Genomic DNA, 27,709 nt, shown 5'->3' on the forward strand with positions numbered 1-27,709 from the left:
ACGATGTTGGCAATCCACTCAGGGTATTCAGCTGTCATGAGGAAACCCGCATCAATTTGCTTTTGCACCTCAGCCTTGATCTTAAGAGCCATGTCTGGACGAGACCTTCTCAATTTCTGTTTGACAGGAGGACATTCAGGTCTTGTCGGTATCCGATGTTCCACAATCTTGGGATCTAGACCCGGCATATCTTCATAGGACCATGCAAAGACATCCGGATAATCATGGAGAAGCTGAATGATTTTCTTTTTCACTTCTGGCTCAAGTGCAGCACCAATCTTGATCTCTCGCTTGTTCTCTTCAGTACCCAGGTTGATGAGTTCAATCTCTTCCTGGTGAGGCTGAATGGCTCTTCTTTCTTGCTCAAGCAGTCGAGTGATCTCATACGGTATCTCTCCATAATCATCATCCTCATCTTCAGCTTCATATACAGGGAATTCAAAATTTGGAGGAACCATAGGGTCACTGTGTTCAACGGGTTTATTATGGTTCAATCTGCATAATATGATTGGGATGATTTTTAGAAAAAAAGTTTTCATGCAGATTTTTGAAATTAATAAGAAAAATACAGATGTTTTGGTTTTTTCTGGCATTACCATTATTTCCAAGAAAAAGGCACTAAAAAGTAAAAAAACAAGGAGTCGTGAGAAAAACGACAACTTTTTATTGATTAACGGCAATGCCGAAACAAACATGCCCTTACAAAGATATCACTTTCGCCTTGGGCAGAGCGAAAGGATTGTTATTTTGAAAACAAGAAACGTGAGCAACAAAACACATTACATGGAAGCATGCATGACTAAAGGAACATCAATGGCTTCCCAATTTCTCACAGTGCCTCCTGGTATAACAAATGCAGGCACGTGATCATCTCCAGCGGCATCTTCAGCAATAGCATTGATGTACCCAGCACTGTAGAAAGTTCCCTTTGAAACAGCAGATGTCGGGGAGAATCCAAGGCCCTCTTTACGCTTGTTTTCCAAGATCTGAATCACTTTGCCCCAGCCAGCAGCTTGCCCTGCTTGAACAGCCTTCTGGGCGTCCTTGAGTGAAGCCATGCTAGCACCAGCCCTCCGGGGCTCTGCACCCTCAACAGTCAATCCTTGAAACGACGTCCCTTCAGCGGACCCTGCTTCAACACAAGAGAACGATGATACCTGGCTAACTAGATATGCTTCCTCACCATGCACAGTGACAATCTTGCCATTCCTCATGAACTTGAGCTTTTGATGCAAAGTGGAAGTTACTGCTCCAGCGTCGTGGATCCACGGTCTTCCGAGGAGACAGCTGTAAGAGGCATTGATATCCATGACTTGGAAAGTTATTTGAAATGTCTCGGGACCAACGGTAATTGGCAAGTCCACTTCCCCGAGAACATCCTTGCGGGATCCATCGAAAGCTTTAACCAGATAGCTGCTACCCCTCAGAGAAATTCCATGATGGCTCAATTGCCTTAGTGTGGATTCAGGCATTACATTCAACGATGATCCAGTGTCCACCAAAACGTTGGATATCATATCAGACCCACAGTGCACCGAGATATGTAGAGCCAAGTTGTGATGTTTCCCTGCTTCGGGGAGTTCATCATCACCGAATCCCAAGCTATTGCAAGCGGTGATATTACCCACTATTCCATTGAATTGCTCCACAGAGACTTCGTGATCAACATAGGCCTGTTCCAGTACTTTCATCAACACTTTCCTGTGAGCTTCTGAGCTCAAGAGCGGAGACAAGATGGATATCTTTGATGGAGTTTGCAGCAGCTGGTCAACAATCTTATAATCGCTCTTCTTGATGAGCCTCAAAACCTCATCCAGATTAGACTCTTTAATGGGCTGGCCCGAGGGGCTGGCATTCTCTTCCTCAAGGTTAGCCATGTTTCTTCTCTTGTACAATCTTGTTTGATGAATTCTAGCCGGTTGGTAAACCTTACGAGCACGAGCCACCGTTCAGACTGCGGCGGAAAAACCAGGAGACAATGAGCACGGGAAGCCATTTGTGACCGATGAATGATGCATATGATGCATGATATGCAAAAAAAAAGACTCTCTTTTTTGTCAGAAGACTTGTCAAAGTGGTTGTGAACATCACGGAGAAACACGGTTTTATTTGAAAATCTTGAGCAAAACTAAAAGTTTAGTTGAGATGGTATCTGTCATACCCCAAATTTTGACCACTTTTCTTTGTAATTTTAAGTTTTTATTCGTATTTTGAATGTCGAGTAATTTAGTCGTCTCAGACGGAATTTTGGCAGGTATCTCACTTGGTTACCGAAAGGGACAGTTTTTAGTTTTGATTGTTATTTTCTTATTATTTTATTTTACCTTTTTTTAACTTTTTGTTTTTTTCAAAATGTCACTTACGTGACAATTTTAATTGTTATTATTATTTCTTTTTGAGTTTTTAATTTTTAAGAGTCCAAGTTGGTCCATTTAGTCATTTTTGTCCTCAAGGTTCTTGCTGCCCAAGTCAAGGGCATTTTGGTCCAGTGAAATTTCATTTGACCTAGTTGGTCACTATATAAGCTATCCAATGATTGATGAAAAGGGGGGCTGCAGAGAATTTCACAAAACACCATTTCCAAAGCGGCGGTACCCAAAATGAAATCAAAACCCAATTTTATTTGAAGGTAGCAGTTGTTCTTGCTCAAAGCAACAACTTCAAAATCTTCCATCAATAATCACTAACACCAAATATAAACCGATTTTATCACCCCTTTTCTTCTTCCAATTATCCAAAATATTACTACAAATCCACACCACAAATCCAACAATTTCCATCACAATGACATCAAATTCGGTCCTTAAGCCATGAATTTCTCAAACTCATGACACTACAACAACTCACAAAAACTCCAACAAACTCAACATCACAAATCCATTGCTGCTGCTCATAATACCATAAACCGACTTTGAATCACACTAAATACAACAACAGGTTCGAATTCATCCTAATCCAACACTATTTTCGGTTTACCAACCGCAACAAATTCCAGATCAGAACATCCTCGGATCTATTTCATCGGTTTCAAGCAGTAATGAAAATAAGAAGAAAGTTTAAAGAGGAAGAAGAGGCCGAAATCAAGTAACACCAGTACAAACATACAAGTCTCGGATCCGAGCTGAAACAGAAAATGAAAATGAAAGAAGGTTCAAGTCCAATTAATGGCTTGACACCCGAAAATCTTGGTCTACAAAAATCTCGGATCCCCAGTGAAGTCGCCATTTTTGTAGACCAAGATTTTCGGGTGTCAAGCCATTAATTGAACTTGAACCTTCAATCTACCGGACTTGCTCGATTTTATTCTTGGGAAGGGAAAAAGAGATTGAAAAACCCTTTTTGGATCCGGGGGTTGGTTACGATTCGGGAAGGTGTTAGGCACCCGCGTCGTTCACGGTACTCCGTGAGAACCTCTTTCTAACTTTATTTTTATTTGAAAATTTGTTGTTAAAAGTTGAAGTGAAGGAATGGAGGGAGAAGAAGTAGGAGTTTTTGTCATTTTTATTTGATCGATTTGAAAGGATAAAAGCCTCTGCCTACGTACCCTTAAAAGGGATCAAAACCGCCGTAGTTCGTTCTTATAAAAAATATTTTTGTGGGTTACGCTGATTTTAATTATTTTTGAAAATGGTTTTCAAGAAGGGGATTGAGGGGCCTCAAGGCTCTAGAAAGAAAATAGAAGTGAGGTTGTTTCATTTTATTTGCGAAATTTAGTCTAAGTTTAATTAAAGCTTCATTGAAAATTTGATTAAGAAAATAAAGAAAAAATCTCTTGGATTTGGATCCAAGGTTTATTAAGAAAAGGATTTGATTTTTGCTTATTTGATTTTTGAGATGAAAATGATTTTTCTAACTAACGGAAAGCTAGCGTAATAACGTGAAACATAAAGCGTGCGTAAAGCGGTAAATAAAGTGATAGTGTCGGTGCAAGTGTCGGTGCTTGTGTTACCTACATTATTACAAAAATTCCTAGATACATTCTATGGCCTCTTTGCCAAGCTACAAACCAATGAGAAAAAATATACATCCATTTCCTAGTTATACACACTAATATCATGGAATTTAAATAAATTGCAAGAAGAAGAAAAATGCAAGAGGTTATACTAGAATTAAAGCAAGCAAGATAATAAGAAAGCTTAGAGGTATGACATACTAGGATGACTTATCAAATGGAAAGCATGATGATGAAGTATTAAGGAAATGCATGAAGTAGAAATTGAGATATTAAAGCGAAATTAACATGGAGTAAAAAGTATTTAAAATGCATGAAATAATGTTTTTTTAAAAAAATATTAAAGCAAAAATAAAAAGTCATGGAGATTAAAATAATTTAGAAAGCTTGGAACCAAAGTCCCAAAATGAGTTTAAAAATGCATGGGTTGAAAAACAAACTATTAATTAAGCAATGCAAGTTAATCGAAACTTTTAAAATGTAGATAACCCAATTTAAAGCACTAAGTAGACTTAATAAAATGCATGATAATGAAGTATTATAAAAAATGCATGAAATGAAATTTTAAGATATTGAACCTAAAAATGCACATTACCAAGATTAAAGCATTCAATAATTGTATGAAAATTTAAAAGAAAATGCATGAAATGAATTTGAAGCAACTAAGTAAACTAATCATAATGCATGATTTTTAGACACAATTAAAATGCTAAAAATGTATATGAAATCAAAAATCGGAACTAGGAAACAAAACATGCAAGAGATTGAAAAGAAATGGGATGCAAGGGGTGCAATATGCAAACAGGCGTGACAAACAGCAAATCAGTAGAGTAGAACAAAAACAGAAAGAAAAGCAGTTGGGCCCAGCAGATCCAGCAATAGGCTGGGTCTGGAGCAGGTCACATGCAGCGGGTAGGGTTGTTAAAATGGGTTCGGATCAAGATAAAGGATTATGTATAAAAAACATGGATATGCATATCACCAACCATTATAACACAACCAAAACAAATGCTCCCTTCTCTCTCTCTGTAAAACAGTTCGTCTGAGAAGAAGAAAGTGCGGTGGTCGGAGGTGCCTTGGGATAGACCAAATTCCTTTCAAGCAACTTTGGAAACAACTCTGCATACGTCATGGGAATAGGGTCAATCCGTTTCCTTGAAGTCCGTTGTCGAGGCTGTTGTTGATATTGCTGAAATTGGGGTTGATAACCCGAACTTTGCAGAGCATTTGTGACAGGCATAACAGCGGCAACGGGGTGATAAGCCAGATACTGTTGTTGAAGCTGACTTTCTGCCACACTCATTTCCTGGTCTTCCTCTTCTGAACTATTATTGAGAACAACTTCTTTGATCAAATGTCCTTTTCGGACCCAATCTTCAATACGCATGCCTGCAGCCATCATATCCGTGAAATTGCCAGATGCACTTGCAAGCATATGCTCAAAATAAAACGGATCCAAAGTTTCCAAGAAAATTTCGGTCAACTCTTTCTCTTCTAGACGTGGACGGACTTGTTCAGCAAAATCTCTCCAACGTTGGGCATAAGCTTTGAAGGATTCATTATCATTCTGAGTCATGGCCTGCAGTTCCTTTCTATTTGGGGCCAAGTGCAAGTTATAATTATATCGCTGGACGAAAGCCTCACACAAATCACTGAAAGTTTTGATATCATCCTTGCTCAGACCCATGTACCATATCAGTGCAGCACCAGTCAAACTATCTTGGAAACAGTGGATAAGGAGCTCATCATTGCCTACTTGAGCAGACATCTTTCTCACGTACATTATCAAATGAAGCTCAGGGCAAGTGTTCCCTTTGTATTTCTCAAAATCAGGGACCTTGAATTTGGGTGGTATCACGACATTGGGAACCAAGCAAAGATCATAAGCATTTTTCCCAAACAGTTCTTTCCCACGAAGAGCTTTCAATTCTAACAGTATTCTATCGAACTTTTCTTCCAGTTCAGCTATCCGGTCGTATGCAATCACATTTTCAGAGTGATAGATTGGCCCATGGCCCTGATGAGTAGTATGAATCAACGGTGATGAGTAAGTCATAGTGGCTTGAGGGATCAAAGGGCCTGATTGAGGGATAGGCGTTGTCTGTTGCACAAAAGGAGCTTGAACCTTAGAGACACCAGGACGGAACACTTCACCAGAACTTAGAGGTGTACTCCAGAGATAACCTTCCAGCATAGCATGTTGAGGAGTACTAGAAAACACTGTTGAAATCGGAGTTGTGGAAGCAATCGTCTGAGCTTGAGTGCTGCCAACTGGAAGAGATAGTGGCTGACTCTGCGCAACCGTCATTAAAGACACTAAGTTCCTCAAAATCTCATTCTCAGCCCGGAGGGTTGTCACCTCTTCACGAAGCTTGTGGTTCTCTTGTTCAAGATGATCCATTCTGATTTGATCGAGTGTTGTAGATGCGGGTAGACTGATGGATTGACCTTTTGTACATAGAGATAAAGTATGAGACACAGACTAGAAACTATGAATGCAACATGATGCATGATATGTTTATGCAAAAAATGTACAATTTTTTTGTTATCGAAGGATTTATCAAGGTAAATTGTAAACATTGCAGGTGAACATGGTTTCATTTTGAAGATTTGTAAAGATATTGCAATAGGTTTCCTTTTCAAACAGTAAGAACGAACCCAAGGGTGAAGTTCTTAATCAAAAGTAAAAGCTTTGGTAAGATTTTTGAAGTTGTATTGCTTGGTATTCATTCTTACAAAGGTCCATTCCTTCGATGTTTACAAACAACTTGGCTAAATCCTTCGATAGTTTTATGAATGGGAAAAAATGTTTATAGATGAATGCATGAATGCGTGATGATGCTAAGAACATTGAATACATGATGAGGTTTAAGGTATACATGCTGGAGCTTAAGGGACACAACGCCATTTGGTAAGGGCTATGGTTTCCATTGCACAAGTAACAAGGGTTCTACCAAGGTTCCCGAATTACAACCGCCACAGAACTTTATCGGATACCGAGACAACACCCGGTCCAACAACGTTCGTAGGAAAGTCTAGTTCGAGTGTAGCATTGCAAGTAGACTAATACCGAGACATCACCCGGCTTAGCCACCGCACTACATCCTAAAAAAAGCCAAGATGGGTTAAGGGTTACTAAAGGTCCTTAGCGTACAAACGGAAACTTAAAAGCAATAGAGTCTAAGCGTGACAACACCCGCCGACATATATCACTTTAAGCTCCTCCGCTAAGTGTGGTTATCTCACGTGTGACAAGACACGAGAATACTCTCGGTATGCCACTATGAGTCTACCACTCCTATCTTATGTTTCACTCGAGTCCGGGTATAGGACTTTGTCTCACCACTCACGTAAAAGTATTTACAAAGTATATACAAATGATAAAGCAAAAATAATAAAGAAAGAAAGGTGGGCTTAACCCGCGTAGGATCCCCAGTGAAGTCGCCATTTTTGTAGACCAAGATTTTCGGGTGTCAAGCCATTAATTGGACTTGAACCTTCTTTCATTTTCATTTTCTGTTTCAGCTCGGATCCGAGACTTGTATGTTTGTACTGGTGTTACTTGATTTCGGCCTCTTCTTCCTCTTTAAACTTTCTTCTTATTTTCATTACTGCTTGAAACCGATGAAATAGATCCGAGGATGTTCTGATCTGGAATTTGTTGCGGTTGGTAAACCGAAAATAGTGTTGGATTAGGATGAATTCGAACCTGTTGTTGTATTTAGTGTGATTCAAAGTCGGTTTATGGTATTATGAGCAGCAGCAATGGATTTGTGATGTTGAGTTTGTTGGAGTTTTTGTGAGTTGTTGTAGTGTCATGAGTTTGAGAAATTCATGGCTTAAGGACCGAATTTGATGTCATTGTGATGGAAATTGTTGGATTTGTGGTGTGGATTTGTAGTAATATTTTGGATAATTGGAAGAAGAAAAGGGGTGATAAAATCGGTTTATATTTGGTGTTAGTGATTATTGATGGAAGATTTTGAAGTTGTTGCTTTGAGCAAGAACAACTGCTACCTTCAAATAAAATTGGGTTTTGATTTCATTTTGGGTACCGCCGCTTTGGAAATGGTGTTTTGTGAAATTCTCTGCAGCCCCCCTTTTCATCAATCATTGGATAGCTTATATAGTGACCAACTAGGTCAAATGAAATTTCACTGGACCAAAATGCCCTTGACTTGGGCAGCAAGAACCTTGAGGACAAAAATGACTAAATGGACCAACTTGGACTCTTAAAAATTAAAAACTCAAAAAGAAATAATAATAACAATTAAAATTGTCACGTAAGTGACATTTTGAAAAAAACAAAAAGTTAAAAAAAGGTAAAATAAAATAATAAGAAAATAACAATCAAAACTAAAAACTGTCCCTTTCGGTAACCAAGTGAGATACCTGCCAAAATTCCGTCTGAGACGACTAAATTACTCGACATTCAAAATACGAATAAAAACTTAAAATTACAAAGAAAAGTGGTCAAAATTTGGGGTATGACAGTATCACTTGGCGTTCACATCCGTGATGTTTAAAAGATGACTTGTCTAAGTCCTCCGATAAATGCATGAAAAAAAGTTTATGCATGTATGCATGAATGCATGATTATGTTCAAGTTCGGAGAAAACATGGTGGGTTTGAAGTTCAAAGTCGAGGAGTCATGGGTGGACACGGTGTCCGGTGAAACTAGGGTTTTAGGATAATAGTAACCGGGTTCTAAAAAGGTTCCCAAGTTGCAACCTCTCCGACGTATCTCATGGTGTCACGAGACAACACTCGCTCCATGATTATACGTGGAAGGTCTAACTTGAGTGTAGTATCGCGTGACGACTAAAACTCGAGACAACACCCGGTTTAGCCTCCGCACTACATCCTAGAAAATGGCCATGGATGGGTTTGGTTATCTACGGTTCATAGCGTCATAGAACAATTAGAAGCAAAGTGCCTAAACGCGACAACTTGCGCCGACAACATCACCCCCAAAATGCCTCAGCTATGTGGGATTGATCGCATAATCCAAAACACGAGGCAACCCCCGGAATGAATTGTCGATTATATCCCCCCTAAATCCTAAGTTCACTCAGCCCGGGTGCAGGACTTTTGATATTCTCACCCCACACGTTTGCAAGAAATTAAACATTTATTCACGTAGGAAAGCAAGTAAAAAAAGCAAGTAAAAATAAAGCGCTAGCGTGAAAATAAAGACTAGGCGTAACTCTCGAATCTCCCCAGCGGAGTCGCCAGCTGTTTTATCTTGGTTTTCGGGTGTCAAACATTGATTACGTTTGAACCTTTTAAACCGGTGATATCTTATTTTTTCTTGGGAAGGGAAAAAGTAAGCAAAACCCTTGAGAATCGAGGTCCGGGAGTTGTTTTCGCTACGGGAAGGTGTTAGGCACCCATAACGACTATAGTAACCTATAGGAACCATCTTTAAGTTCTACGCGCGCGCTTTATTTTTAAATGCTATTTGAAAATGTTTATTAAACCTAAAAGTTGCTAAGTGAAGAATTGGAGGGAGAAGAATGTGTTCGAATTTTTATTTTATTTGAATTGAAGGAATTTTGTTCCTTGCCTACGTACCCGTTTAAGGGATCAAATCCACCGTAGTTCTCTCTCAAAAAAATGTTTTTGTTTTTGTTGGTTGATTTTAAGTTTGAAAATGGAGTTTTGAAGAATAGAAAGAGGCCTCAAGGGCATGAGATTAGGAAATAGTGAGGTTGGATTAGTGAATTGCAAAAGAGGTCAAAGTTTGATTATTTTCATTGAAATTTGATTAAGAAAATGGAAAAGAAAATACAATGGGATGTTGGATCCCAAGGTTTATTTGGAAAAGATTTGAGTGAAGTTGTTCACATTTGTTTGGAAAATTGGTTTTTTCTAAGTATAAGTCCTAGGCATTCATCTAAACATACAATCCTAAACATACATCTAAACATGCATATTCTAGCTATTTATCTAAAGTGAAGTGTGTGCATGTGTCGGTGCTTGTGTCGGTGTACATCATTAGAGTCCATTGTCCTTTACATCATACCCTAGATACATTCTATGGCCTCTTTGCCAAGAAAATTAAAGCATGAAAGTAAAATATTACAAAAGCTCCTAAGCCTTTACATTCTAATTTTGATACAAATTAAATTGCAAGAAGGAAATAGAGATGAATATGGGATGCAATAGAGATGCTTATGATGAATATGAAACATGAAATGAAAAGGTTAGTAGGACATGACAATATCAAAGGAAATGAAGTAGGAGAAATGCTAGAATATAAAAGATAGAAAATAAGTGCAAACATGGCTAAAATTTGTTCATAAAATGCAAGAACCAAGTGACCTATAATTCTCACATTCCAATTACATTTTAAAGGTTTAGAAACAAGTTTTGGAATGGGAATTAAGGCTACATGATTTACTTGACATTTTAAAACAAATTTGGAGCATATTTACATTATTTAACTACTTAATGACTTGTAAGCTAAGTAACCTACCAAAATTCACAATTATGCAACAAAATTAAACACAAACAGTAGCTAAAATCCTATGAACTCAAGGAGTATAGGTCACCAACATTCATCAAGCAATTTGGATTAAAATCAAGTAAATTTTCATTCATTTTTAGCACAAAATATGACAAAACTAGCAAGAAAATTAACACCTCATTTTTTAACCAATTTTAACATGTGAAAATTATCACAAAATGCTACAAAAATATCAAGAAGCCTACATGAATTTTTTTGGAATTTTTTAAGGGTTTTTTGGACTAAAAATCACAAGAAAATTATTAATTCTAACAAAAAATGGAAAAAATACTTCAAATACTTTCCTCAATTTTCCAGCACAAGAAAAAGCCACAAACATGTTAAAAGAAACATTAAGAAAACATAGAAAAAATTTAGGATTTTTTAAAGGATTTTTAAGCTAAAAAGTGCAAGAAAATTGTCAAATCTAAAAAAAATAGTAAACAAATAGGAAAAAATGCTACACATATTTTTTTGTCAAGATTTATTATGCAAAAATGTTATAAAAAACATCAAGAAAGTTATCAAGAACTCATGGAAATTCATTTGGAATTTTTTAAAGCAATTTTGAATGAGGAAGGGGCGTAAAACACAAGATCCAGTGGTGCACATAGCAAGAAATAGGCAAAAAACGAAGAATCTGTGAAGAAAAGATGTCCAGGCCCAAGGGAAATGGATCCTGGATCATCCAAACGCATCAGGTGCGTTGGATTGATCCAGGGAGCCAAAACCCTAGATCTAACGTCATAGCACGCAGGGGAGCACAGTACGAGAATACACGCGCGCGCGTGTGATTGGACAGGCATATATAAGTGAAATTCTTGCAGGAACACCACACAATCAAGAACACTTCTCTCTCTAACAATGAGTTTAGAGAGAGACACTCTGCAAATGGACGAACGGAGAAGAAGGTGGGGGACGGAGGCCGGAGCTGCTCCGACGCGGTGGTCGGCCGTAGCGCCGCCGCGTCGGAGCCTTTTTTATCTCTTTTTTTTTAAAATTTTATACCGGAAGCTTCGTCTCCTCCTCCTCTGTTCGAATCCAGTGCTAGATTTTCACAAACATGCTCCAATCGGTACAGATCTAGGTTCTAAAGATCTAAAGTAAAACTCAAAGAAAAAAGGACAAGATCGTTACCTTTGCGAAATCGGCGGAAAGAATGTAGAACTTCGAAGGATTCTGGAAATCTTTCGCCCTTGCTTCTTGCTTGCGACGGTGTCCGATTTGGATATTGTTCTTCCTCCCTTTCTCTGCGTCTCTATGTCGATGCTTCTGATTCTGAGTCACTTTGTTCGATTCAGTGCTGAGAACGAATTTGGACTTGTGTTCTTGCTCTTGATTCTGTTGTTGTTGTGATTTGTGGCGAAATTCTGGTATTTTCGTCGAATGAAATTGATGAAGATTCCAGAATTTGCTGCGAGTTCTTGAGAATTGGTTGCTGGTTTTCGTTTCTTGATCTGTGTTGTGAACGGAATTGGTGAAATCAGTGTTGAATCAGTGGCGGTGTGATGTGTTTGGATTGAATTTCTGGAAAAAATTGTTGTGATTGTTCTTGATGTTCTTGATGAGTGTTCATCAAGTTCATCAAGAGTTTTTTGTGTTTTGATCTGAAAATGCAGAGAGAGAGAAAAGAGAATCTGTTTGTGATGATTGTGCAGAAAATGATTGGTGAATTTGACCTTTGACCAGTGAGTTGGCTTTTATAGCTGACTGTGTAACTGCCTGGACCAATGACAAACTGCCATGTGGCGTAACTAACTCTTGGACAAATAAAAGACTGACATGTGGCACTGGACTAATGACTTGGACAAAAAAATGGACTATAATGCAAGTATTAGAAATTTAGGACTAAAATTAAAATAAAAATTGAATTAAAATTGGTAATTGGAAAATAACGTAAAGTGAAACAATTAAAATTGACAAAACGGACTAAAACGAACCAATGGCCTAAATGAGGTACTTTAAAGTACCTCTCTGCCGAAATTTCGTGTGAAATGACAAAAATGCCCCTGGGGCTGAAAACGACTAAAAATGACTCAGATGCAAATTTAAAATGGATTTTTAACAGGAAAATGAAGCAAAGACTCATACAAGCAAAATTAAAAGACTCAGAGACAATTTTTATGATTTAAACAGTGACTTGACACTTGAAATGACCAAAATGCCCCTAGGGGCATAACTGACTCAAAATGACTTCAAATGCAAATTTTGGAATGGATTTTGACCTAGAATTGAAATGAAGACTTATTCAAACTATTCGAAAGGACTTAAACAAAATTTTGAAAGACTGAGAGAAATTTGACATAGGAAATGACTAAAATACCCTTGCATGTAAATTTTGCAAATAACATTGAAATAAAATGCAGAGAAAGATGCAATTGATCGAGGATAGTTCAAATGACTTATAATGCAAGAAAAGAAAAATTGACTAGTATTTTTAGGTCCAAAATTAGGGTATAACACTGTATTTGTTGGAAATCAAATTGTTAGTGATTATTGTTGTCATAGCCTTGTGAATGATGTTGGAAAATCCTGCCATTATGACTTGACAAGAAATGCACTCCAATGGCCAGCATATGCCAAAAACAAAACTGAAATTTTGAAGAGGAATGACAAAGTTTGGAACGATTGCATTGCAGTTCGTCCCATTTTACCTTGAACATAAATTCAGCGGAAAAATGAATGAATCAATGATAGCCACACGATGTATCATATGACTGTTTTATTTTATACTAAATGAATTTTGACCAACTCGAGTATTTCATATCACAATGGTCAAGTTTAAGATCTTTACCCTTTATTTTAATATCATAAAATAAAAATATGTTTGTACAAACAAATATACTATAAGTTTTTCTCATCAAAATTAATATCAAATAGTCGTTTCTTACAAATTACATAAAAACAAACAAAAATCATATGGACCGCCTTTTGGAAATATTAAAGTAAATATGCTCGTAATTACCTCAGAAAGTAGACTATTCTCTCTCATTTTTCACTATATCTCTCTCTAACTTTCTATCTCTCATTCCAAAATATCAAGACGTACGCAAAGAAAATAAAAAACAATATATCACTAAAATAACACAAATCCGCAAAAATAATACTACTAAGAAAGTCTAGTCCATACTTTCTATTGATAACTTAAGCTTAGTTGATACATTTTAGGATATTTAATACGAGCCAATATATTTATTTAAACTAATACTAGAGTTTCAATTATCTTACATGATCCATTATGTGAGTCTCAAAAACTATTAGAAAAACTAATAAATTCCAAAACTTCACAACAAAAAAAGATTAAACCATTAATTTTAAAACAAGTTATAAAAGTGCAGGTTGAACCCTAAATAAGTAAACTAATATATTTGTTCGATTAGGTGAGTTTCCTTCCCCAATTCTTATAATCAGCAAACACATACTAGTGGTTAAAAAAGTCATATTGAAAAACTGTAATTTCAATAAAAAAAAACTAGTAGAACTTCATGTACATTCTTATTTTATATTTTGAAAAAACTATTTCATTTACGCGGTTTAAAATAACTTTAAATAAGTCAAAACCAAAAAACAAATTAAAGCATGAAAAAATAATGAAAAGCTTCAAGAACATAATCCATAAGTTTAAATTTTTAATGAAAAATAGCTTTTATACAGTTGATTTAGAAGACACAATACATTAAAAGTATCATATTTTTATATGTGAATTAGTTGGGCGCCTAATGTAAGAATAGTAGAAAACACGATCACCTCGCCAATCACTATTTGCTCATGTCTCTTTCCCTATCCTTTGGATTTGAATGAGGGCGTATGGAGATGATATTACTAAATACATGCTTCATGTATTTGTTTCTAATCATTGTTTTGTGGAAAAATGATTTACTTCGGGGTAATGATTAGTTCTTAGAAATATGAGCACAATCTCTTTGTCCTAACATAGTTGATTATCTATCTTTGTTTACCTCATTCTTTGTATATCATATTCTATTGACACGTAAGCTTTTATTTTAAACCTTTTAGAACTGATTTAACCTATCATTATCCAAATTTAATATTAGTCCAAAAGAAACCCATGATATCGTGGACCGACTTGATTAAATAGTTTTTTAAAAAAAATACGACAAGTCAAAATAGGATACAAAATGTCTAGGTAAAAGTGAGATTTCTTCGAAATAAAAAATAATGTCTGTTTTATAAATTTTAAGTATCGTTTTAAAATGTAACATAAACTTTTGCAAGTTACAAAATTAGATTATTTTAATATGTAAAAGTTGTAAGAGAAGTTAAAAAAACAATAAAAAAAACTCGGTTTCTCTAGAACTTGAAAACTTACCTTTCTTAGTATTTTATGAGAGTTACAACAACATACTAAATACATTTTTACGTTAATATAGTGTTACATATATTATAAATAAGAATTTGTTCATAACCAATTCACCTAAGCAAATCATCTTTAAGAATTTGATTAAACTATCATTCTCTAAATAGGCATGGCATCATTCAATGGCTTTTACGATGTTGTGACTATTATGATCAGTTTTACTTTGCTTTTCACAACGTCATTGTGTTCTGAAATTTCTCAGCCACCTTCTGGAGGTCCTTCCCATGATGTTACTTCTGCCCCAAGGCCATTGTCGTCGTATGAGAAGTATTTAACTAATTGTGCAAGCAAATTAAAGCCTGCAGAATGTGGTAAACAAATATTCTCTGCTGTATTTGTCGGAAATCAAATTGTTAGTGATTATTGTTGTCATAGCCTTGTGAATGATGTTGGAAAATCCTGCCATTATGACTTGACAAGAAATACACTCCAATGGCCAGCATATGCCAAAAACAAAACTGAAATTTTGAAGAGGAATGACAAAGTTTGGAACGATTGCTTTGCAGTTCGTCCCATTTTACCTTGAACATAAATTCAGCGGAAAAATGAATGAATCAATGATAGCCACACGATGTATCATATGACTATTTTATTTTATACTAAATGAATTTTGACCAACTCGAGTATTTCATATCACAATGGTCTAGTTTAAGATCTTTGCCCTTTATTTTAACATCATAAAATAAAAATATGTTTGTACAAACAAATATACTATAAGTTTTTCTCATCAAAATTAATATCAAATAGTCGTTTCTTACAAATTACATAAAAACAAACAAAAATCATACGGACCGCCTTTTGGAAATATTAAAGTAAATATGCTCGTAATTACCTCAGAAAGTAGACTATTCTCTCTCATTTTTCACTATATCTCTCTCTAACTTTCTATCTCTCATTCCAAAATATCAAGACGTACGCAAAGAAAATAAAAAACAATATATCACTAAAATAACACAAATCCGCAAAAATAATACTACTAAGAAAGTCTAGTCCATACTTTCTATTGATAACTTAAGCTTAGTTGATACATTTTAGGATATTTAATACGAGCCAATATATTTATTTAAACTAATACTAGAGTTTCAATTATCTTACATGATCCATTATGTGAGTCTCAAAAAATATTAGAAAAACTAATAAATTCCAAAACTTCACAACAAAAAAAGATTAAACCATTAATTTTAAAACAAGTTATAAAAGTGCAGGTTGAACCCTAAATAAGTAAACTAATATATTTGTTCGATTAGGTGAGTTTCCTTCCCCAATTCTTATAATCAGCAAACACATACTAGTGGTTAAAAAAGTCAAATTGAAAAACTGTAATTTCAATAAAAAAAACTAGTAGAACTTCATGTACATTCTTATTTTATATTTTGAAAAAACTATTTCATTTACGCGGTTCAAAATAACTTTAAATAAGTCAAAACCAAAAAACAAATTAAAGCATGAAAAAATAATGAAAAGCTTCAAGAACATAATCCATAAGTTTAAATTTTTAATGAAAAATAGCTTTTATACAGTTGATTTAGAAGACACAATACATAAAAAGTATCATATTTTTATATGTGAATTAGTTGGGCGCCTAATGTAAGAATAGTAGAAAACACGATCACCTCGCCAATCACTATTTGCTCATGTCTCTTTCCCTATCCTTTGGATTTGAATGAGGGCGTATGGAGATGATATTACTAAATACATGCTTCATGTATTTGTTTCTAATCATTGTTTTGTGGAAAAATGATTTACTTCGGGGTAATGATTAGTTCTTAGAAATATGAGCACAATCTCTTTGTCCTAACATAGTTGATTATCTATCTTTGTTTACCTCATTCTTTGTATATCATATTCTATTGACACGTAAGCTTTTATTTTAAACCTTTTAGAACTGATTTAACCTATCATTATCCAAATTTAATATTAGTCCAAAAGAAACCCATGATATCGTGGACCGACTTGATTAAATAGTTTTTTAAAAAATATACGACAAGTCAAAATAGGATACAAAATGTCTAGGTAAAAGTGAGATTTCTTCGAAATAAAAAATAATGTCTGTTTTATAAATTTTAAGTATCGTTTTAAAATGTAACATAAACTTTTGCAAGTTACAAAATTAGATTATTTTAAAATGTAAAAGTTGTAAGAGAAGTTAAAAAAACAATAAAAAAACTCGGTTTCTCTAGAACTTGAAAACTTACCTTTCTTAGTATTTTATGAGAGTTACAACAACATACTAAATACATTTTTACGTTAATATAGTGTTACATATATTATAAATAAGAATTTGTTCATAACCAATTCACCTAAGGAAATCATCTTTAAGAATTTGATTAAACTATCATTCTCTAAATAGGCATGGCATCATTCAATGGCTTTTACGATGTTGTGACTATTATGATCAGTTTTACTTTGCTTTTCACAACGTCATTGTGTTCTGAAATTTCTCAGCCACCTTCTGGAGGTCCTTCCCATGATGTTACTTCTGCCCCAAGGCCATTGTCGTCGTATGAGAAGTATTTAACTAATTGTGCAAGCAAATTAAAGCCTGCAGAATGTGGTAAACAAATATTCTCTGCTGTATTTGTCGGAAATCAAATTGTTAGTGATTATTGTTGTCATAGCCTTGTGAATGATGTTGGAAAATCCTGCCATTATGACTTGACAAGAAATGCACTCCAATGGCCAGCATATGCCAAAAACAAAACTGAAATTTTGAAGAGGAATGACAAAGTTTGGAACGATTGCATTGCAGTTCGTCCCATTTTACCTTGAACATAAATTCAGCGGAAAAATGAATGAATCAATGATAGCCACACGATGTATCATATGACTGTTTTATTTTATACTAAATGAATTTTGACCAACTCGAGTATTTCATATCACAATGGTCAAGTTTAAGATCTTTGCCCTTTATTTTAATATCATAAAATAAAAATATGTTTGTACAAACAAATATACTATAAGTTTTTCTCATCAAAATTAATATCAAATAGTCGTTTCTTACAAATTACATAAAAACAAACAAAAATCATATGGACCGCCTTTTGGAAATATTAAAGTAAATATGCTCGTAATTACCTCAGAAAGTAGACTATTCTCTCTCATTTTTCACTATATCTCTCTCTAACTTTCTATCTCTCATTCCAAAATATCAAGACGTACGCAAAGAAAATAAAAAACAATATATCACTAAAATAACACAAATCCGCAAAAATAATACTACTAAGAAAGTCTAGTCCATACTTTCTATTGATAACTTAAGCTTAGTTGATACATTTTAGGATATTTAATACGAGCCAATATATTTATTTAAACTAATACTAGAGTTTCAATTATCTTACATGATCCATTATGTGAGTCTCAAAAACTATTAGAAAAACTAATAAATTCCAAAACTTCACAACAAAAAAAGATTAAACCATTAATTTTAAAACAAGTTATAAAAGTGCAGGTTGAACCCTAAATAAGTAAACTAATATATTTGTTCGATTAGGTGAGTTTCCTTCCCCAATTCTTATAATCAGCAAACACATACTAGTGGTTAAAAAAGTCATATTGAAAAACTGTAATTTCAATAAAAAAAAACTAGTAGAACTTCATGTACATTCTTATTTTATATTTTGAAAAAACTATTTCATTTACGCGGTTCAAAATAACTTTAAATAAGTCAAAACCAAAACACAAATTAAAGCATGAAAAAATAATGAAAAGCTTCAAGAACATAATCCATAAGTTTAAATTTTTAATGAAAAATAGCTTTTATACAGTTGATTTAGAAGACACAATACATAAAAAGTATCATATTTTTATATGTGAATTAGTTGGGCGCCTAATGTAAGAATAGTAGAAAACACGATCACCTCGCCAATCACTATTTGCTCATGTCTCTTTCCCTATCCTTTGGATTTGAATGAGGGCGTATGGAGATGATATTACTAAATACATGCTTCATGTATTTGTTTCTAATCATTGTTTTGTGGAAAAATGATTTACTTCGGGGTAATGATTAGTTCTTAGAAATATGAGCACAATCTCTTTGTCCTAACATAGTTGATTATCTATCTTTGTTTACCTCATTCTTTGTATATCATATTCTATTGACACGTAAGCTTTTATTTTAAACCTTTTAGAACTGATTTAACCTATCATTATCCAAATTTAATATTAGTCCAAAAGAAACCCATGATATCGTGGACCGACTTGATTAAATAGTTTTTTAAAAAAAATACGACAAGTCAAAATAGGATACAAAATGTCTAGGTAAAAGTGAGATTTCTTCGAAATAAAAAATAATGTCTGTTTTATAAATTTTAAGTATCGTTTTAAAATGTAACATAAACTTTTGCAAGTTACAAAATTAGATTATTTTAAAATGTAAAAGTTGTAAGAGAAGTTAAAAAAACAATAAAAAAACTCGGTTTCTCTAGAACTTGAAAACTTACCTTTCTTAGTATTTTATGAGAGTTACAACAACATACTAAATACATTTTTACGTTAATATAGTGTTACATATATTATAAATAAGAATTTGTTCATAACCAATTCACCTAAGGAAATCATCTTTAAGAATTTGATTAAACTATCATTCTCTAAATAGGCATGGCATCATTCAATGGCTTTTACGATGTTGTGACTATTATGATCAGTTTTACTTTGCTTTTCACAACGTCATTGTGTTCTGAAATTTCTCAGCCACCTTCTGGAGGTCCTTCCCATGATGTTACTTCTGCCCCAAGGCCATTGTCGTCGTATGAGAAGTATTTAACTAATTGTGCAAGCAAATTAAAGCCTGCAGAATGTGGTAAACAAATATTCTCTGCTGTATTTGTCGGAAATCAAATTGTTAGTGATTATTGTTGTCATAGCCTTGTGAATGATGTTGGAAAATCCTGCCATTATGACTTGACAAGAAATGCACTCCAATGGCCAGCATATGCCAAAAACAAAACTGAAATTTTGAAGAGGAATGACAAAGTTTGGAATGATTGCATTGCAGTTCGTCCCATTTTACCTTGAACATAAATTCAGCGGAAAAATGAATGAATCAATGATAGCCACACGATGTATCATATGACTGTTTTATTTTATACTAAATGAATTTTGACCAACTCGAGTATTTCATATCACAATGGTCAAGTTTAAGATCTTTGCCCTTTATTTTAATATCATAAAATAAAAATATGTTTGTACAAACAAATATACTATAAGTTTTTCTCATCAAAATTAATATCAAATAGTCGTTTCTTACAAATTACATAAAAACAAACAAAAATCATATGGACCGCCTTTTGGAAATATTAAAGTAAATATGCTCGTAATTACCTCAGAAAGTAGACTATTCTCTCTCATTTTTCACTATATCTCTCTCTAACTTTCTATCTCTCATTCCAAAATATCAAGACGTACGCAAAGAAAATAAAAAACAATATATCACTAAAATAACACAAATCCGCAAAAATAATACTACTAAGAAAGTCTAGTCCATACTTTCTATTGATAACTTAAGCTTAGTTGATACATTTTAGGATATTTAATACGAGCCAATATATTTATTTAAACTAATACTAGAGTTTCAATTATCTTACATGATCCATTATGTGAGTCTCAAAAACTATTAGAAAAACTAATAAATTCCAAAACTTCACAACAAAAAAAGATTAAACCATTAATTTTAAAACAAGTTATAAAAGTGCAGGTTGAACCCTAAATAAGTAAACTAATATATTTGTTCGATTAGGTGAGTTTCCTTCCCCAATTCTTATAATCAGCAAACACATACTAGTGGTTAAAAAAGTCATATTGAAAAACTGTAATTTCAATAAAAAAAAAACTAGTAGAACTTCATGTACATTCTTATTTTATATTTTGAAAAAACTATTTCATTTACGCGGTTCAAAATAACTTTAAATAAGTCAAAACCAAAACACAAATTAAAGCATGAAAAAATAATGAAAAGCTTCAAGAACATAATCCATAAGTTTAAATTTTTAATGAAAAATAGCTTTTATACAGTTGATTTAGAAGACACAATACATAAAAAGTATCATATTTTTATATGTGAATTAGTTGGGCGCCTAATGTAAGAATAGTAGAAAACACGATCACCTCGCCAATCACTATTTGCTCATGTCTCTTTCCCTATCCTTTGGATTTGAATGAGGGCGTATGGAGATGATATTACTAAATACATGCTTCATGTATTTGTTTCTAATCATTGTTTTGTGGAAAAATGATTTACTTCGGGGTAATGATTAGTTCTTAGAAATATGAGCACAATCTCTTTGTCCTAACATAGTTGATTATCTATCTTTGTTTACCTCATTCTTTGTATATCATATTCTATTGACACGTAAGCTTTTATTTTAAACCTTTTAGAACTGATTTAACCTATCATTATCCAAATTTAATATTAGTCCAAAAGAAACCCATGATATCGTGGACCGACTTGATTAAATAGTTTTTTAAAAAAAATACGACAAGTCAAAATAGGATACAAAATGTCTAGGTAAAAGTGAGATTTCTTCGAAATAAAAAATAATGTCTGTTTTATAAATTTTAAGTATCGTTTTAAAATGTAACATAAACTTTTGCAAGTTACAAAATTAGATTATTTTAAAATGTAAAAGTTGTAAGAGAAGTTAAAAAAACAATAAAAAAACTCGGTTTCTCTAGAACTTGAAAACTTACCTTTCTTAGTATTTTATGAGAGTTACAACAACATACTAAATACATTTTTACGTTAATATAGTGTTACATATATTATAAATAAGAATTTGTTCATAACCAATTCACCTAAGGAAATCATCTTTAAGAATTTGATTAAACTATCATTCTCTAAATAGGCATGGCATCATTCAATGGCTTTTACGATGTTGTGACTATTATGATCAGTTTTACTTTGCTTTTCACAACGTCATTGTGTTCTGAAATTTCTCAGCCACCTTCTGGAGGTCCTTCCCATGATGTTACTTCTGCCCCAAGGCCATTGTCGTCGTATGAGAAGTATTTAACTAATTGTGCAAGCAAATTAAAGCCTGCAGAATGTGGTAAACAAATATTCTCTGCTGTATTTGTCGGAAATCAAATTGTTAGTGATTATTGTTGTCATAGCCTTGTGAATGATGTTGGAAAATCCTGCCATTATGACTTGACAAGAAATGCACTCCAATGGCCAGCATATGCCAAAAACAAAACTGAAATTTTGAAGAGGAATGACAAAGTTTGGAATGATTGCATTGCAGTTCGTCCCATTTTACCTTGAACATAAATTCAGCGGAAAAATGAATGAATCAATGATAGCCACACGATGTATCATATGACTGTTTTATTTTATACTAAATGAATTTTGACCAACTCGAGTATTTCATATCACAATGGTCAAGTTTAAGATCTTTGCCCTTTATTTTAATATCATAAAATAAAAATATGTTTGTACAAACAAATATACTATAAGTTTTTCTCATCAAAATTAATATCAAATAGTCGTTTCTTACAAATTACATAAAAACAAACAAAAATCATATGGACCGCCTTTTGGAAATATTAAAGTAAATATGCTCGTAATTACCTCAGAAAGTAGACTATTCTCTCTCATTTTTCACTATATCTCTCTCTAACTTTCTATCTCTCATTCCAAAATATCAAGACGTACGCAAAGAAAATAAAAAACAATATATCACTAAAATAACACAAATCCGCAAAAATAATACTACTAAGAAAGTCTAGTCCATACTTTCTATTGATAACTTAAGCTTAGTTGATACATTTTAGGATATTTAATACGAGCCAATATATTTATTTAAACTAATACTAGAGTTTCAATTATCTTACATGATCCATTATGTGAGTCTCAAAAACTATTAGAAAAACTAATAAATTCCAAAACTTCACAACAAAAAAAGATTAAACCATTAATTTTAAAACAAGTTATAAAAGTGCAGGTTGAACCCTAAATAAGTAAACTAATATATTTGTTCGATTAGGTGAGTTTCCTTCCCCAATTCTTATAATCAGCAAACACATACTAGTGGTTAAAAAAGTCATATTGAAAAACTGTAATTTCAATAAAAAAAAAACTAGTAGAACTTCATGTACATTCTTATTTTATATTTTGAAAAAACTATTTCATTTACGCGGTTCAAAATAACTTTAAATAAGTCAAAACCAAAACACAAATTAAAGCATGAAAAAATAATGAAAAGCTTCAAGAACATAATCCATAAGTTTAAATTTTTAATGAAAAATAGATTTTATACAGTTGATTTAGAAGACACAATACATAAAAAGTATCATATTTTTATATGTGAATTAGTTGGGCGCCTAATGTAAGAATAGTAGAAAACACGATCACCTCGCCAATCACTATTTGCTCATGTCTCTTTCCCTATCCTTTGGATTTGAATGAGGGCGTATGGAGATGATATTACTAAATACATGCTTCATGTATTTGTTTCTAATCATTGTTTTGTGGAAAAATGATTTACTTCGGGGTAATGATTAGTTCTTAGAAATATGAGCACAATCTCTTTGTCCTAACATAGTTGATTATCTATCTTTGTTTACCTCATTCTTTCTATATCATATTCTATTGACACGTAAGCTTTTATTTTAAACCTTTTAGAACTGATTTAACCTATCATTATCCAAATTTAATATTAGTCCAAAAGAAACCCATGATATTGTGGACCGACTTGATTAAATAGTTTTTTAAAAAAAATACGACAAGTCAAAATAGGATACAAAATGTCTAGGTAAAAGTGAGATTTCTTCGAAATAAAAAATAATGTCTGTTTTATAAATTTTAAGTATCGTTTTAAAATGTAACATAAACTTTTGCAAGTTACAAAATTAGATTATTTTAATATGTAAAAGTTGTAAGAGAAGTTAAAAAAACAATAAAAAAACTCGGTTTCTCTAGAACTTGAAAACTTACCTTTCTTAGTATTTTATGAGAGTTACAACAACATACTAAATACATTTTTACGTTAATATAGTGTTACATATATTATATATAAGAATTTGTTCATAACCAATTCACCTAAGCAAATCATCTTTAAGAATTTGATTAAACTATCATTCTCTAAATAGGCATGGCATCATTCAATGGCTTTTACGATGTTGTGACTATTATGATCAGTTTTACTTTGCTTTTCACAACGTCATTGTGTTCTGAAATTTCTCAGCCACCTTCTGGAGGTCCTTCCCATGATGTTACTTCTGCCCCAAGGCCATTGTCATCGTATGAGAAGTATTTAACTAATTGTGCAAGCAAATTAAAGCCTGCAGAATGTGGTAAACAAATATTCTCTGCTGTATTTGTCGGAAATCAAATTGTTAGTGATTATTGTTGTCATAGCCTTGTGAATGATGTTGGAAAATCCTGCCATTATGACTTGACAAGAAATGCACTCCAATGGCCAGCATATGCCAAAAACAAAACTGAAATTTTGAAGAGGAATGACAAAGTTTGGAACGATTGCATTGCAGTTCGTCCCATTTTACCTTGAACATAAATTCAGCGGAAAAATGAATGAATCAATGATAGCCACACGATGTATCATATGACTATTTTATTTTATACTAAATGAATTTTGACCAACTCGAGTATTTCATATCACAATGGTCTAGTTTAAGATCTTTGCCCTTTATTTTAATATCATAAAATAAAAATATGTTTGTACAAACAAATATACTATAAGTTTTTCTCATCAAAATTAATATCAAATAGTCGTTTCTTACAAATTACATAAAAACAAACAAAAATCATATGGACCGCCTTTTGGAAATATTAAAGTAAATATGCTCGTAATTACCTCAAAAAGTAGACTATTCTCTCTCATTTTTCACTATATCTCTCTCTAACTTTCTATCTCTCATTCCAAAATATCAAGACGTACGCAAAGAAAATAAAAAACAATATATCACTAAAATAACACAAATCCGCAAAAATAATACTACTAAGAAAGTCTAGTCCATACTTTCTATTGATAACTTAAGCTTAGTTGATACATTTTAGGATATTTAATACGAGCCAATATATTTATTTAAACTAATACTAGAGTTTCAATTATCTTACATGATCCATTATGTGAGTCTCAAAAACTATTAGAAAAACTAATAAATTCCAAAACTTCACAACAAAAAAAGATTAAACCATTAATTTTAAAACAAGTTATAAAAGTGCAGGTTGAACCCTAAATAAGTAAACTAATATATTTGTTCGATTAGGTGAGTTTCCTTCCCCGCTTCTTATAATCAGCAAACACATACTAGTGGTTAAAAAAGTCATATTGAAAAACTGTAATTTCAATAAAAAAAAACTAGTAGAACTTCATGTACATTCTTATTTTATATTTTGAAAAAACTATTTCATTTACGCGGTTCAAAATAACTTTAAATAAGTCAAAACCAAAACACAAATTAAAGCATGAAAAAATAATGAAAAGCTTCAAGAACATAATCCATAAGTTTAAATTTTTAATGAAAATTAGCTTTTATACAGTTGATTTAGAAGACACAATACATAAAAAGTATCATATTTTTATATGTGAATTAGTTGGGCGCCTAATGTAAGAATAGTAGAAAACACGATCACCTCGCCAATCACTATTTGCTCATGTCTCTTTCCCTATCCTTTGGATTTGAATGAGGGCGTATGGAGATGATATTACTAAATACATGCTTCATGTATTTGTTTCTAATCATTGTTTTGTGGAAAAATGATTTACTTCGGGGTAATGATTAGTTCTTAGAAATATGAGCACAATCTCTTTGTCCTAACATAGTTGATTATCTATCTTTGTTTACCTCATTCTTTCTATATCATATTCTATTGACACGTAAGCTTTTATTTTAAACCTTTTAGAACTGATTTAACCTATCATTATCCAAATTTAATATTAGTCCAAAAGAAACCCATGATATCGTGGACCGACTTGATTAAATAGTTTTTTAAAAAACATACGACAAGTCAAAATAGGATACAAAATGTCTAGGTAAAAGTGAGATTTCTTCGAAATAAAAAATAATGTCTGTTTTATAAATTTTAAGTATCGTTTTAAAATGTAACATAAACTTTTGCAAGTTACAAAATTAGATTATTTTAATATGTAAAAGTTGTAAGAGAAGTTAAAAAAACAATAAAAAAACTCGGTTTCTCTAGAACTTGAAAACTTACCTTTCTTAGTATTTTATGAGAGTTACAACAACATACTAAATACATTTTTACGTTAATATAGTGTTACATATATTATATATAAGAATTTGTTCATAACCAATTCACCTAAGCAAATCATCTTTAAGAATTTGATTAAACTATCATTCTCTAAATAGGCATGGCATCATTCAATGGCTTTTACGATGTTGTGACTATTATGATCAGTTTTACTTTGCTTTTCACAACGTCATTGTGTTCTGAAATTTCTCAGCCACCTTCTGGAGGACCTTCCCATGATGTTACTTCTGCCCCAAGGCCATTGTCGTCGTATGAGAAGTATTTAACTAATTGTGCAAGCAAATTAAAGCCTGCAGAATGTGGTAAACAAATATTCTCTGCTGTATTTGTCGGAAATCAAATTGTTAGTGATTATTGTTGTCATAGCCTTGTGAATGATGTTGGAAAATCCTGCCATTATGACTTGACAAGAAATGCACTCCAATGGCCAGCATATGCCAAAAACAAAACTGAAATTTTGAAGAGGAATGACAAAGTTTGGAACGATTGCATTGCAGTTCGTCCAATTTTACCTTGAACATAAATTCAGCGGAAAAATGAATGAATCAATGATAGCCACACGATGTATCATATGACTATTTTATTTTATACTAAATGAATTTTGACCAACTCGAGTATTTCATATCACAATGGTCTAGTTTAAGATCTTTGCCCTTTATTTTAATATCATAAAATAAAAATATGTTTGTACAAACAAATATACTATAAGTTTTTATCATCAAAATTAATATCAAATAGTCGTTTCTTACAAATTACATAAAAACAAACAAAAATCATATGGACCGCCTTTTGGAAATATTAAAGTAAATATGCTCGTAATTACCTCAAAAAGTAGACTATTCTCTCTCATTTTTCACTATATCTCTCTCTAACTTTCTATCTCTCATTCCAAAATATCAAGACGTACGCAAAGAAAATAAAAAACAATATATCACTAAAATAACACAAATCCGCAAAAATAATACTACTAAGAAAGTCTAGTCCATACTTTCTATTGATAACTTAAGCTTAGTTGATACATTTTAGGATATTTAATACGAGCCAATATATTTATTTAAACTAATACTAGAGTTTCAATTATCTTACATGATCCATTATGTGAGTCTCAAAAACTATTAGAAAAACTAATAAATTCCAAAACTTCACAACAAAAAAAGATTAAACCATTAATTTTAAAACAAGTTATAAAAGTGCAGGTTGAACCCTAAATAAGTAAACTAATATATTTGTTCGATTAGGTGAGTTTCCTTCCCCAATTCTTATAATCAGCAAACACATACTAGTGGTTAAAAAAGTCATATTGAAAAACTGTAATTTCAATAAAAAAAAACTAGTAGAACTTCATGTACATTCTTATTTTATATTTTGAAAAAACTATTTCATTTACGCGGTTCAAAATAACTTTAAATAAGTCAAAACCAAAACACAAATTAAAGCATGAAAAAATTATGAAAAGCTTCAAGAACATAATCCATAAGTTTAAATTTTTAATGAAAAATAGCTTTTATACAGTTGATTTAGAAGACACAATACAGAAAAAGTATCATATTTTTATATGTGAATTAGTTGGGCGCCTAATGTAAGAATAGTAGAAAACACGATCACCTCGCCAATCACTATTTGCTCATGTCTCTTTCCCTA

General features: G+C 32.7%; 1 protein-coding gene across 1 annotated transcript; it reads right to left on the reverse strand.

The window, feature by feature from the left end:
• Window positions 1–4,940: 4,940 nt before the first annotated feature.
• Window positions 4,941–6,353, reverse strand: LOC146897827 (uncharacterized). Its single transcript, XM_085736474.1, has one exon. It carries the CDS (start codon window positions 6,351–6,353, stop codon window positions 4,941–4,943), a length of 1,413 nt encoding a protein of 470 aa, XP_085592600.1.
• Window positions 6,354–27,709: the final 21,356 nt, after the last annotated feature.

Source organism: Medicago sativa, chromosome 8, assembly GCF_051527215.1.
Source record: "Medicago sativa cultivar Bolivia chromosome 8, Bolivia_mono, whole genome shotgun sequence".
In the NCBI taxonomy this organism is placed as follows: domain Eukaryota; kingdom Viridiplantae; phylum Streptophyta; class Magnoliopsida; order Fabales; family Fabaceae; genus Medicago; species Medicago sativa.